The 14,133-nt window shown below is 41.2% G+C and overlaps 1 protein-coding gene across 1 annotated transcript; it reads left to right on the plus strand.

Moving 5' to 3' along the window:
• Nucleotides 1-3,551: 3,551 nt before the first annotated feature.
• On the plus strand, nucleotides 3,552-8,126 carry gfi1b (growth factor independent 1B transcription repressor). Its single transcript, XM_041960511.1, has 7 exons — nucleotides 3,552-4,207; nucleotides 4,639-4,739; nucleotides 5,152-5,331; nucleotides 5,439-5,665; nucleotides 5,851-5,988; nucleotides 6,934-7,099; nucleotides 7,570-8,126. Exons 2-7 carry the CDS (start codon nucleotides 4,646-4,648, stop codon nucleotides 7,746-7,748), a joined length of 984 nt encoding a protein of 327 aa, XP_041816445.1. The 5' UTR covers nucleotides 3,552-4,207; nucleotides 4,639-4,645; the 3' UTR covers nucleotides 7,749-8,126.
• The last annotated feature ends 6,007 nt before the right edge of the window (nucleotides 8,127-14,133 follow it).

Below are 14,133 nucleotides of genomic sequence, written 5' to 3' on the forward strand. Positions count from 1 at the left end.
ACATATAAAATTAGTTAGTTAAATTACATCTAATAACTCAGGCGTGATGTTTTCATCTGTAGCCCGACAAATTCTTCGCTCTATTTCAAAGCTCAGATTGTTTTTCCCATCTCCTCATTGGTGGAAGGATGAAGTCTAAGTAATGCGGTTTCGCGTGACCCACATGTGAAGAGCGCACGCGCAAATTAGATTTTTTTTCCAGGTAGTGGGGAGATGGATATGGAAGCCCATTTTCGCCATAAATTTAAATACATAAATAAATAAATAAAAACTGCTGAAAAGTTAGAAATGGCAAAGATAAAAATTTATGGTAGGGCAAAGCAATGACATTGTAAGCGAAATTATCAACATACTTAAATATACTTGAATAACTGGAAACTTTATCAATTGTTTTTATGTGTAATTGTTTAGAGTCTGTCAATTATGATAAATCTCATAGTCTTGATTTACAGGCCTCCAGACTGAAACCATTTTGTTGCAGTTTCCGATCCTTTTTTGAGACTGTGCTACTAAATCTTTTAACTCAGGTTGCCAGTGCGACTTGCAATTCTGTCCCCCATGTATTTGTTTTTTTTTGTTTGTTTGTTTGTTTGTTTTAAAAATCATCATTGCTTATCAACACAGGGAACAGTGTGTCTGCTGGTAATATTTTACCATGGTGGGACACCACGGTCAAAAAGAAAAGTCTGCTTTGAATCCACTTCCTCATCAGGAGTTTGTAACTCTGAGATCCAATTCCCACCACCAACGAGAAGACGACAGAGTGAAACAGCACCTGGGGAGGGGCGATAGAGGTGACCCATGACTAGATTATCATATTTTATAAGAATGCAGGATAGTGATGATAAAGCTATTTTGTAGAGACATAATACTGCAGACCTTCTGATGTGCATTCAACCTGCGTTCGGCCCGTCCATATGACTCAGCTGTCATTCTGTCATTGTTAGTCGAGAATCTTGGCTGCAGTGTCGTTCATACACTTAATTGATAAACAACATCTTGTCCACATCAGCTCTCTCACTCTCTCTCTCTCTCCCCTGAGGTAGTACAAATTGCCAAACCTCCATATCTTAGACCAAAGCTCTAGTTGTCAGATCATCTCAAGATTATCAAGAGCCATAATCAAATCACAAGTTGTCACCGTCCACTGACAGTAATAATAATTCAGTGGGACACTTGAAAAACTTTTGGTAAAACGCCTCAATGTTTTTTTGTGCGATGAAGTCAGCATCACAGGGAACTTAATACTGGACTGACACATTTGATAATAAGTGGAGGAAAAGCATGACAAACTCTGTTTCCCATCACAAATACTTGTACACTTAATACACATACAGCCTGTATCCCAGCAAGAAAGAGGAAACACTGCAGTTTTAACACTATTTAAAGAGCTACATTTTTTTCAAATTAATTTTTTTTTATATATATAATTTCTGGTTTGCGGCACTGAAGCCCCCCTTTAAAACATGGAAAATGGCTTTTTCTTTAAGCACTCCCTCTTTTCAGATACGATAAGATAAATTTTATTATTCCCCAGCTGGGGAAATTCGGTGTTACAGGCAGCATGGATAGAAATAGCAATAGCAAGGCAATAGCAATCTCCATTTTTCCTTTAAAATAAAACAGAATATAGTTTTTTCCGTAATTTGTGATGGAAATGCTGATTTCAGTGCCTTTCTTAAATTTTGTGCTGGTGCTCCTGAAATTGAATAGTGTTATTGTTATTATTATAATTATTATTATTGTTGTTGTTGTTGTTGTCGTTATACCAGTGCTATTATTGAAAAAAGTAATTCTGGAGCCCTGCTTAACAAATTTCACAACTTTGATGTAAAAAGTCAAAATTCTAACTTATAACGTCATAATTTTGATTAGATAAGTAATGATTATTGCATATTATTATTTCACATAAAAAGTCAAAACTTACATCTCAGAATTGTGACTTACCACACATTTATTTATTTATCTATTTTATTTATTTTTTTGCCATTCCTGACATTGTCATCTTTTTTCCTGGCAGAAATGGCCTTCCATACACTCCAAACCAACGTTAAAGCTGGACAAGTGTTTACATTCTGAGTACATGTAACATCAGATAATATGATGATATTGCATTATTGTCAAAATGACCCACAGTCTCTTCCTATGAAAACTACTCTGATTAAGCAGCTGGCCTGACAATGTGAAACAGAGCACTGATATATTTGGTTTGGCTCACTCATTTAGGATTTTAAGGGTGCTAATGCATTTGATTGATGATTGATTAGCAGAAAGTTTTACAAAGTCAACAACATAAGAGCAAAATGGAACTTCAAGAGCCAAAAGTTAATTAGTGAAGCAGGTCAAACTGTTCCACTGAGGTCGCTCGGGTGATATCGTACAGTGTAAAATGAATAGATTGGCTTTAACGTTATTGTCATTGCACAAGTGCCAGTGTACAATTAAAATTGGTTTTGCATCAATACAGAAAGTTAACTTAATTGAAAACGACAGGGTATAGTTGGCTGAGCATGTGTGCTCTTCTACAACAACACTTACCTCTGGAAAAAGGGTAAAACAAGAACAAATAGAATCACAAACAGAGCAGAACAATAAACACACAGGCAAAGGCAAGTTTCAGAGGCCCTCATGACTTTAACTGACCTCATAACAGACAATATCAACTCCATTCAGGCACAGTTTGTCCACTGCTCTGCTATGTGTGTCTGTATTTATACATCCTCGTTTCAGGCCTGCAGACTCTAGTCCTGCAGGAGTTGCATGCTCTTTCTGTGGGCAGTGAAAGTCATAGCAGCTACAGTTTCAGACCTTCACAAACAGTAATATAAGTAACACAAATGTTGTAGTTTGTTCTTTATGGCTCCTTTTGAACTTTAATATGGAAGTAATTTAAAAGGTAAGGCTGAATCTTCATTGGTCCATACCAGCATAATTATTCATAATCAAGCAATTAAGCTAATATCATAAGCTAACATGCCAGGTACTTGCTTCTGGATACAGACGTCTTTGAAATATTATATTATTATTGTTATATTTTATATATGTCATGTTATATTATATTATATATACATTATATAGTGACAAATGTCATTTTCAGTGCACAATACACACACACACTCACACACACACGCCTAACACCAATTGAAGTGTCAAGATTTAGGATACACACTCTGTCCACAAGATGTCGCTCTTGCACTTCTTCCCGCATCCCGCTTCCACTGCTGAAAATATTTCTTGACTCCTGAACTCCATGATTTGTTTAAAACAGGATTTGACAAGCTGTCATTATTTTCTGAAATAGTATTAAAAAAAACCAATATTGAACTGCCTGATATGTGTCATTTCACCCGCTACCCTTCCACTCTGCAGCCCACATGAGTGACATTAAGCATCCTGTGAGGAAATCTGTCATGTCTGAGTAACAGTATGCTTCATTGAACACAGCGTCATCAGTCCTCATCTCCCAGACTGGTTTGGTGTGTGTTTTGGTGTGTGATATTGAGGTGCTACAGTCTCATAAGATCTTACACACAACACAGCCGTACACACATCGTGGGCTACTTCGAGTAAATCCTGTAAATCAAACATTGTGAGGTGGAAATATTCGCTCGGATGATTTTTCTTTTTCAATCTTTTTTTGTTGTTGTTGCTCTTGAAATTCTGTTGAAAATCTGTGACTTTTTTTTTAACTGAAATGTATACGAATGTCAATACCAAAGTTTGTTTTTAATTGTGGCGTCGTTCTCAGATCAGCGCTAATTGCGCGTAAATGATCCTGAAATACTCTGCTTGAAAAATGTGTCAGTGAAGTTGAATTTGAGCCTTTAACCCTGACACTCTGTCTCCCCGGACCGCTGGCTGTTTTGTATAACTGTTCCTGCGACAGCAAAGGCCCTGTGTGTGTGTGTGTGTGTGTGTGTGTGTGTGTTTACGCAAATTGCCACCTGCAGGTTGGCCTTTCATTGGTTGAAACCACAGTCAGATTCCCCTGCGGAATTATCTGATTGAAAATCAGGGAGGGGAGAAAAAGAAAGAGCAACAAGTGTGATGGTTTTACGCTGCTTTGCTTTTCTGACTTTTAGGAAAGGATTTTGCGACGCGTTTTCCTCCGCTTCACATCCGAAGAAGAAGGGAATTATTCTTATTATTATCATTATCAGGCCTCGAGTGCAAGTCTAATTTCGACGGGAACCTTTTTCAGTTAACGGTGAGTGTCTGCTGACAGTGAAATAAAGCGTAAACCCAGCTGGAGTGAAACTTTTACCGACTTTTATAACTTTTTCAGCAGTGACAGAAGAGTTTAAACTTGTAAAATATGTAAAATGTGCTAATTGAACTTTATGTGTGGAGGCCTGTTTGACGAAGAAGAGGAGGAAAATAATTTCTGCTGCTCAATTAGCGCGAGAGTTTAATATGTGTTTAAGATTAGAATAAATTCAATTACAACAGAGTAACCCAGCTATAATTAAAGACCGCCTGTCAATTAAATTTAAAAGTAAAAGATATTAGACTTAAACTCTTGTGCTGACAGGAGAAAATAGGGCACTTCACTGACATCCACGATTTATTCCAAAATACTTTTCAGCGTTATTGTGTCACTAACATTTTTTTTATGCGTTTATTTATTTTTTGGTGCAGGATCGACATGCCCCGGTCATTTCTGGTGAAAAACAAAAGGTGGACGTCATATAATGTTCACCGATCGTATGAAGAGGAGCCGAAGGCCCCCGTCACTACAGGTGAGAGCTGAGAAAAGAAAAGAAAAGAAAAGAAAAAAAAAAGATTATTATCTGAATGTGAGTGATCTGAGGGAGGCGACGGTTACAGCGATTAAATTAATCTTCTATTTCTGCTGCCTCGTGTCGTTGCTTTAACGCCGCTGCTGCGTTTGAAACATTTGCATGATTTTCGATTAGCAGGCAGATTTTTAAACGGACACGCATTAACCATCTGTATAATATTAACAAACTCAGATATCTGTCCCCAGTTCAGCATGTCAAGGTTCAAGGTGTTTCCCACTTTAAACAAAAAGTCCTCTTAGAGCAACTTGAGGGTTTTGTTTTTCTAGAATACTGACTTGCTGTCTAATCACACAGAGCTCAGAGTCGTCTTCTTGAATGAGTCACGCTCTTTTTTGTGGTGGATTTGTAGAGGTCCCAACAGAGGCTGAGAGCACAGACTCCTCGGACGGACCCGGGTCGGAGGGACAGTGTTACCCTCAGGAAGACCGCCTGCTTGAAAAGGAGAAGGCCGAGCCTGAAAGCCCCTTACCTGCTCACCCAGAGCCAAGCAGACCCCCTGTGGCTCCCACACAGTCATACTACATAAACGGTGAGCAGCCAGTGTGTTAATGTCCATCTTTCCCTGCTACATCTACAGTTTAACCATGAATCATTGATGTAATTTTTTTGTGTGTGTCTGTATGCGTGCACCCTCAGAGCCTCACATGGCAGGATTCCCCCCTTACTACAAGCCCACGTACGCCTGGGAGCCGCTGCCTTCCTCCTTCGAGCTCCGTCAAATGAGTTTCAGCCATGCGGTGCTGCAGCACGCCAGCAACCTGTATGGCAGCCACACGGGCAGCAGTGCACAGCCTCAGCCTCTGGACTGCAGCACACACTACTCCCCCACCTCCAACACCTTCCACTGTATCACCTGCGAAAAGGTGCGCACCACGTCCGCCTCACGCCCAAACCACAACGGTTCAGCTCAATCTGTGGTTAAGATTCTTGTTGAGAGACTTCTCGTCAAGCCGCCTCATCAAGGCCAAATGAAAATGTACATGTATCGTAAAGAGGTGTCACTTCTCTGTTGTCAGCCACCTCCATTAAAGGACTAACTGTGTTTTAGGTGTTCTCAACGCCCCACGGACTGGAGGTCCACGTCAGGAGGTCGCACAGTGGAACCAGACCTTTTGGCTGCAACATCTGCAGAAAAACCTTCGGCCACGCTGTCAGTCTGGAGCAACACATGAACGTCCACTCTCAGGTATATCAGTGACTCTAAATGGTATAAAATATTAGACGATACTTCAGTTTAGTTGGATACAAGTTTGGGGACTTGTGAGTGACAGATTAAAAAAAAAAAACGTAAAACAGTATTCAGGATTTGTCCCTTGTAAGCCAGCAAAGTTCCTGCACTTCCCATAATGCAGCAGTTTTCATTAGTACATAATACTGCCTGGCAAAAGGTCACATCTGTTGAGACTGACTGATGTTAGAAAATCTGTCTTCTCTGTGCCCAAGCTGAAATGACCTTGGTGACATCACTATGACATCATTGGGGTTGTTTTCTGTCTGTGGAGTTCATTATAGCACATGTTTGCAGTCTGACTAATACTCCTAATGATGAGTGAACCAATCGTCAGTTTCCCCACTGTCTTAAAATGAACACTTACCTGACCTAGTTCTGAGTTAAATGCGATGTTCGTCCATTAGTTAATGAGTTAACTTGATTAAACATCAGAAAAGAAAATTGATAAAGTTCTGACATTAAGTTCAGTCTACAATTATTCAGTCATATTGACAGAATGGTAATGTTTTATAGATTGACATGAATTGAAGTTGATTTTACTAAATCCCAGGATTAGGTTTTATAGTGTATAACTGAATAAAAAACACAAATAATCTCACCTCAAGGTCTATTTAATAGCTGCTGTGGAAGTTTGATTGTCACATGATCTTCGACAGCACAGGGAGTTTGTCGAGTTGTTACGGAATTGCAGATGTTCAAATTTTTTTATTTTCTGAGCCCAAAATTGAGCTTCAAACGCAGGAAAAAAAATCCAAGCAAACTCTATTGGCTGATGAAGATCATGTGGTATGACCTTGTGGTGAGATTATTTAAAAATGACCTTTAAAGCTCGACCTCTCTGACACCCCGCTCATCTGTTGATGTTTGCATAACACATTTTATTCTTTTGTCTTTGATCAGGAAAAAAGCTTTGAGTGTAAAATGTGTGGCAAGTCATTCAAGCGCTCCTCCACCCTCTCCACGCACCTGCTCATCCACTCAGACACAAGGCCTTACCCCTGCCAGTACTGCGGCAAGAGGTTCCACCAGAAGTCTGATATGAAGAAACACACGTACATTCACACCGGTAAGTCACAGTATGCAGATAGTTTAGGTGGCCATCGTTTTTATCAGAAATAGAGGATGTCCGTGGCTCCCCCTGCTATAGTCACCTGCTTTCCAGGTGGGAGCATGCAGGAGTTGTTTCCAGGAGTTCTATGACTACTGATAAATCAGAAAAAGAAACTTAAACAAATGTGCTGTGGATTTGCATATCTGGTTTTCCTGCTTCACGCAGGGCTCTGTAAAAGGAACTCTATGCTGTTCACATTTGTTGCCAATAAATGTTTGACAAATCTGAACAATGGCGCAATTCTTCACCCGTAGATATCCATGCAAACTTTAGCCTTCTGGTAAAAACACTTGGCACCACGGATGACGAACCTGCTTCTCCAGAAGCAGTGCAAAGGAAACTTCAACTTATTCCAGCAAATGATCCCAGATTTGATTGTGTAGATTCCTCACTGTTTGTTTGTGCGTGTGTGTTGTATTTTGTAGGTGAGAAGCCCCACAAATGCCAAGTGTGTGGTAAGGCATTCAGCCAAAGCTCCAACCTGATCACCCACAGCAGGAAGCACACAGGCTTCAAACCGTTTGGATGTGACATTTGTTCAAAGGGCTTCCAACGTAAAGTGGACCTCCGAAGGCACCACGAGAGCCAGCACGGCATGAAGTGAAGGCCGAACGAGCACATTTACATCCGAACAACGCGCTGATTTTGATGCGATCCAGGTGTCTGATACGCTTACGATAGCCTTTACAGAGAAAGTATCAGAATGAGGAAACTGTGAAATCATATTCTAACTGAAGTTGATTCAGATGTATCAGTTAATATACTGGAAGTTATCATCTTTCACAGGTGTGTTTGCATACAGATGAATGGGAGATGTGCTGATGTCATACATATATATATTCCAATTTTGACCAAAAAAACAAAAAAACAACAAGAACGTTATTTTCTATTTCATATAATTTATTTAAACTGTGCTTGAGCGAGTGTATATTGGCTGTGTGTGAGTTAAAATGCTGCCAGCTGAAATAAAGGGTTAACTGAGTTGGAAAATCTTTGGCTGTTCCGTTCTGCTGTTCAAATTGAGACACGATATACAATCCTTTCTAGCTGGAAGGTAAAATACATGCGCGTGGTTTTGCTTAAGCTGACACAACGAGCACTTTAAACACACTTTTCGTCCCTGTTCGGCTCTTTCTGTGTGTCTTTCTGAGTCACTTTCCAGTCGGAGCAGGATGTAAGATAATGTGACTGCAGCCTCAGGTGAAAATCTCTTGCGGGACCAGAGATAGTGTATAATGGAGTAATCATGCATTCAAATAACACTCCTGGAACACCATGCAAATCCGAGGCCAGAGAGCTGTTCATTCCTGACAGTCGCTTCGAAAGCAGACGACAGAAAGCTCACTGAGATACTTTAATTCTGCTTGATGCTCTGCAGCGTCCACGTTGTTATAAGGGAAGCGAAACCAGCCGTTTAATCGAAGTAAATATCAGAATTGCACTGTCAGCTAGACTATAATGAATTTTGGCCACACACCCTCGCATACATGCCATGTAGCTGCTTGGCCTTTACAGTGCGACTAGGGATTCATAAGAGGCAGTGGAAATGGATTGATTACTTAGTCAACTGTCACCACACCCAGCCAGCCTGTTGGATTTACCTCAACAAACAAATGGTGGCTCTAGTGAAGACTCACCACCTTCCTCAAACACCAAACCTGTTAGGACATTAAGCTGCTTGGGGCAAATCAGATCATCACCTCGGCCTTTTAAATCTGACTGGATGACTAGATGAAGTCTGGTCAAAAAAAGAAGAATTAAAGATACACTCAAAAGTTTGGGGTCACCCAGGCAATTTTGTGTTTTCAATGAAAAGTCACACTTATTTATCACCATGAGTTGTAATATGAATAGAAAATATAGTCAAGACATTGACAAGGTTAGAAATAATGATTTGTATTTGAAATAATATTTTTTTCCCTCAAACTTTGCTTTCGTCAAAGAATCCTCCATTTGCAGCAATTACAGCATTGCAGACCTTTGGCATTCTAGCTGTTAATTTGTTGAGCTTCTAGAAGCCCCTCCAACAAGTTGGATTGGCTGGATGGGCACTTCTTGCGTACCATACGGTCAAACTGCTCCCACAACAGCTCAATGGGGTTTAGATCTGGTGACTGTGATGGCCACTCCATTACAGATAGAATACCAGCTGCCTGCTTCTTCTCTCAATAGTTCTTGCACAATTTGGAGGTGTTGTGTGGGTCATTGTCCTGTTGTAGGATGAAATTAGCTCCAATCAAGCATTGTCCAGAGGGTATGGCATGGCGTTGCAAAATGCAGTGATAGCCTTCCTTATTCAAAATCCCTTTTACCCTGAACAAACAGCTAGAATAGTCATTTACCACATTAGCAATGTATAGAGTGTATTTCTAATTAGTTTTAAGTTATCTTCATTGACAAAAACAGTGCTTTTCTTTCAAAAATAAGGAAATTTCTAAGTGACCCCAAACTTTTGAACGGTAGTGTATATAAGACCCACTGCTGATGTAACATCAGGATGACAGCACATTATTTCAGCTGCATGGACAAATCCCTAAATGGGATTTAAGATGACACGTATCATGAAGATCATGTAAAAATAAAAGATGGGATCACAACTTGTAGTGGATTCACCTGTGCTGGTTCTGGGGGAGTCGGTGCTGCAGAAATCAGTGTCTGTGCAGGGAAGAGAGGAGACGTGAAGGCTTACTGTCTGGTAAACAAATCTGAGGTCTTTATGCAAAATGTGCTGATACTGCCAGGGCAACAGGGTCCGCCATGAACCTCCACAACAGTTAGACGTGCTGCAGCAGCGGCTGCATCCTGGTGTGAGGAGGCAGAGCAAATCAAAATCCTGCACAGGTAACCAAAAGAAAAGAGAGAGAGAGACATAGAGAGAGAGAGAGAGAGAGCAAGAGGATCATCTTGGGTGGGACTAAACAAACAGGACATGGGTCCTGAAAGGGGAGGGGCGGTGCCGAGGGTGTAGCCTGGGGCAAAACAGGAGAAATTGAAGAAAGCGTGCAGGTCGACATGCACCTGAAATATTCCCTCACTGGTGTACAGGTGCATGAGTGTGAAAAGCTTTCTTTTTGATTTTTCAACACAGATGTCTGACGATGCAGCAGATGAGGACTGTGCTGAAAGTGTTTTGTGGCTATTCAGCTCTTGTTCATTTGCAAAGGTGTGCTGCCAAATTGACTTGATTTTCTTCCCAACTGTTCACCTCTCTCTGAGCGTCACCTGTGAACAGCCAGAGAGCACTCTGTCAGATATCCATAACGTGTGTGCAAGCTGCTGCCTGAACAGTGGAGTAACAGCAGAATCTGATACCAGAAACAGACCAAATCTGCCCCATCCAGCAAGGAGCAACCAACAAATGAAAGAATCAACACTCAGTTCTGTGTCTTAAAACCAGCACACCAAATCCAAAATACAGACACACACACTCACATATCTGGCAAAGAAATGGAGTGCAGAGCTGAAATTTGTCTTGCAAATTGGTTCTATGCAAATGATCTGCGGCCGGTACTGTGGAAATGCTGCAGGATAGAAGGCTGGCTCAACACACCTGAGGCATAAATGACACATTCATGGAAGACAGGGTGGGAGATCCCCATTCTCTGCCTGTGATTACTGTGGTAAGATATCTGTCACTAAATAGACCCTATGTCGCAACATGTCTCTCCAACTGGCTCTTGTTTGTAGATAAACAACCCCCCAAAAAATCACTTTTACATCTGCAGCACGAAGAGTCGCTCTTTGTTCTTCCTGCTTCTACCTTTAATCTGATTCCTCGCCGGCTGTTTCAGCAATTTAATATTCAAATGACGCTTCTGTCATGTTTCCCAGTGTTTATCACACCATTTGAAACAGCCCATTCCTCTCCTTCCTAAGCTTGCATTGGACAGAGCCGCATGTTGTGTGCTTTCCATAAAATCAGAACACACACGTATAAAGGCAAGATTTGAGAACAAGAGTGGAAAGAGAACTAACACAAATATTGCAAGCTTGAATTGTGAATTCAGGGTATGTTTTTAACAGAATAAAGATCATTCAGGTGTCATAGCAGTGGAGAAAAGAGGCCAGAAAAGGTGGAGCTTACAAATCTGTAGGAGGTACACACACTCACAGAACATGTAAGATATAAAAAGACTATTTATTATTTCACAAATGATTTCAGTGTAATTTTAAAAAAGAATATAAACATGGATATTAGATGTAATAAAATATCATTGAGAAAAAAAATCTGGCCTTTGAAAGTGATTGGAAATGAAGAAATAAGATGAATGATGAGTATAGGAGCATCAATTAATCAACAGAAAAGCTTGGACTGTCCTAATTATAACCACAGGGAAGCTACAGAATTGCTTCCTGTTTGTGGTGTCAGAATGGCAAGCAAGTGATCACATCACTCACATCTGCTTTTAAAACAGACAGATTAATCCAAAAAGGAAAAGAACCTGTCAGCAGATTTCCTCTGCGTGACTGGACACAGGAAGATACTGCATGATCACATCCGCTGTTGTCACGCAGCGTATGGGTGTCATACTTTTTGATTGCCAGTGACACTGTGTTGTGGTGCAGCACGGCCTGCCCTCCCATAGATAAAGTGCGGTGATGACGTGTACAGGAGACCACGCCCACAGAATGTCAACGAGAGTGATGGGGGGCAGAGGGGGGTGTATTCTGTGGTTTGCTTCTTCTGGGATTTAATCTATTTCACAAAGTAGGCCTCACAACACAGGTGCTGGTTGCGAGTGGGAGCCTGGGAAGTTATTTTAAGTTTAGTTTCTAAATTGTGTATGGCAGCCAGTTAAGGCCCTGTTTACATTCATTCCTCACAAAATGCATTTTATTTTTTTTGCAAAAGATTAATTTATCGACGTGCCTGTCTGGCGTGCCATGTCAGCAGTGGTAAGTGCTGATACTGGGTGGTTGGTCCTCAGTGCCCAGCGGTCTTGGATGTGAGCCACATGGTGAGTGGTATCCCAGGAACCACATGCCATCCCCTTCTCTGTCTGTTTCCCTGCTAAAACTGTCTGATAAAAGCAAACGAAAAATGCAGCAAAGATGAACTTTTCCAAAAGACACTGTTGCTATTGCTTACCAATGAATGCTAATTTATTGTTTTTTTTTTTCATTTATTAATTGTGCATGCTTAGCAATGCAAAGCCGCAAGAAGATTTGAAGGCAACATCATTGCGAGCAGACAGTGTACTGCAGTGGTTTCCAACCTGGGGGTCTTGTCCCCTCCAGTGGGTCACAAGTTAAATCTGAAGGTTCATTAGATGATAAAAGGCCTCTGAAAGCAGAAAGAAACAAAAACATTTATGCTACTTGAAATTAGATTTATTTCTTCAGACATCCTCTGAGGTTTTTTTATTGCAGTCTTTGAGCAGCTGGTTGGCCCACCGCTTTGGTTCAGACTGAAATATCTCAACAAGTGTTGATGGATTGCCAAGACTTTTTGAACTGACATTCATGATCCCGAGAGGATGAATCCATCTGATTGACTTTGGTGATACACTGACTCGGCCAGTAGCAGGTTAGCATACTTGGCTTTAAGTGAAATGTCTTGATGACTATAGGATGAAATCCCATGAAATTTGGTACAGAATCCTAATAACTTTGGGGTCACAAGTCAAAAAGTTTGGGAACCACTGGCCGACATTATTGTACATCTGAGCGTTTTCAGAGTCGCATGTTAAAAAAGTAATGCTTGTGCAGTCGTGTGACAGTCACAGGCAAACCTTTTATCAAAGCCACTTGTTGAAAAAGTTACCAGAGCGCAGTGAAAGCAATCACTGAAGACGATCTTGAGTTTTGCCTACAGAAAATGACTAAGCTTTGTGGGTGTGGCCTAATGTCTACATCACATCACACACTCAAACATGGCCGTACATACAGAGAGCCTTTGTGGCTGACAAACAGCCAGCTGCAGGTCCAGAAGTTGGACGTGCAGAAGCTGAGGGAAGGGATGACAGGAGAGGGGATATGCTGAGTGAGAAGTCAGAGTGAGTGGGAGCAGGGGGGTGAAATCTGAGGCCTGCAGACTCTTTCAGCGTCAGCCTTGGAGGTGGACACTGTCTGATAACCTTATCATGGCCTCCCCACACTGTAACGGCTGGAACAGGCCAGCAGAGCTGCAGGGAGGAGTGGACAGGCCTTTGACTGAGATAGCACCGAGAGCTGGGCGAAAACTCGATGGACGAGGGCCCCCTAGAGAGAGAGAAAAAGTAAAGACAGAAAGATTGTCAAAATCCTTACTGCACACAACAGATTGTCAGTCAGAGCCCCTCCTCCCACAAAACACCGAGCTCCAGAACGCTGTGATAGGCCGGGCTGAATGTCGCCATTTATGTTTTTTACTGAAGGTTAGACGGTGTTCACAAAGTTGGCACAGATATATGCTTCAATTTTCCAAAAGCCAGTTTTACAGAACGCACAGTTATGAACTGAAAATAGTTAACACAGTGAAGAGCATAAAGCCAACTGAACAAACTGACATTTAAAAGAAAAGCAAATAAATTTGGAGTAAAAATGAATTAAAAAAATCCAAACAAGCATGAACCTACAGAACCAGTTACCCTCTCTGCACTGCGCCCCGGACAACTGTGTGAAGGAAGGCGAGAGTTTTCATTAGAAGCGGTGTGGACTTGCAGTAAAGAAGTGAAGGAGGTTTAAAGCTTCCTATCATAGTCCCAAGTCTCTTCTTTAGAGTGAAGTTGACTCTTTGAAAGGTGAAGGGTAGCTGGCAGTTCATTCAGCCACATTCAGTTGTGGTGTTTTCTAGTACTGAAGTTGTCCCCTTGCTGTTATAACAGGCCTTTTTTACAGCAGACATTCAAACTAGCAGAGACAGTGCTACTAATAACATTAACGATGGCTCTGCTCTATTCAACTATGCCAGTGACCTTCATTACTGATATTAATAACACCTTTCTGCTATGACAAGTCTGCTGTGAGGAAGGTGTAACATGCCGACATGTCACATGACAAAATCATAA

Source organism: Chelmon rostratus, chromosome 19, assembly GCF_017976325.1.
Source record: "Chelmon rostratus isolate fCheRos1 chromosome 19, fCheRos1.pri, whole genome shotgun sequence".
In the NCBI taxonomy this organism is placed as follows: Eukaryota; Metazoa; Chordata; class Actinopteri; order Chaetodontiformes; family Chaetodontidae; genus Chelmon; species Chelmon rostratus.

Bases quoted from the DNA above. Each gene is read 5' to 3' on its own strand.
- gfi1b (XM_041960511.1), top strand. From the start codon at position 4,646: ATGCCCCGGTCATTTCTGGTGAAAAACAAAAGGTGGACGTCATATAAT. The intron at 4,740-5,151 runs GTGAGAGCTGAG...GTGGATTTGTAG, and splicing joins GAAGGCCCCCGTCACTACAG to AGGTCCCAACAGAGGCTGAG. The intron at 5,666-5,850 runs GTGCGCACCACG...ACTGTGTTTTAG, and splicing joins ACTGTATCACCTGCGAAAAG to GTGTTCTCAACGCCCCACGG.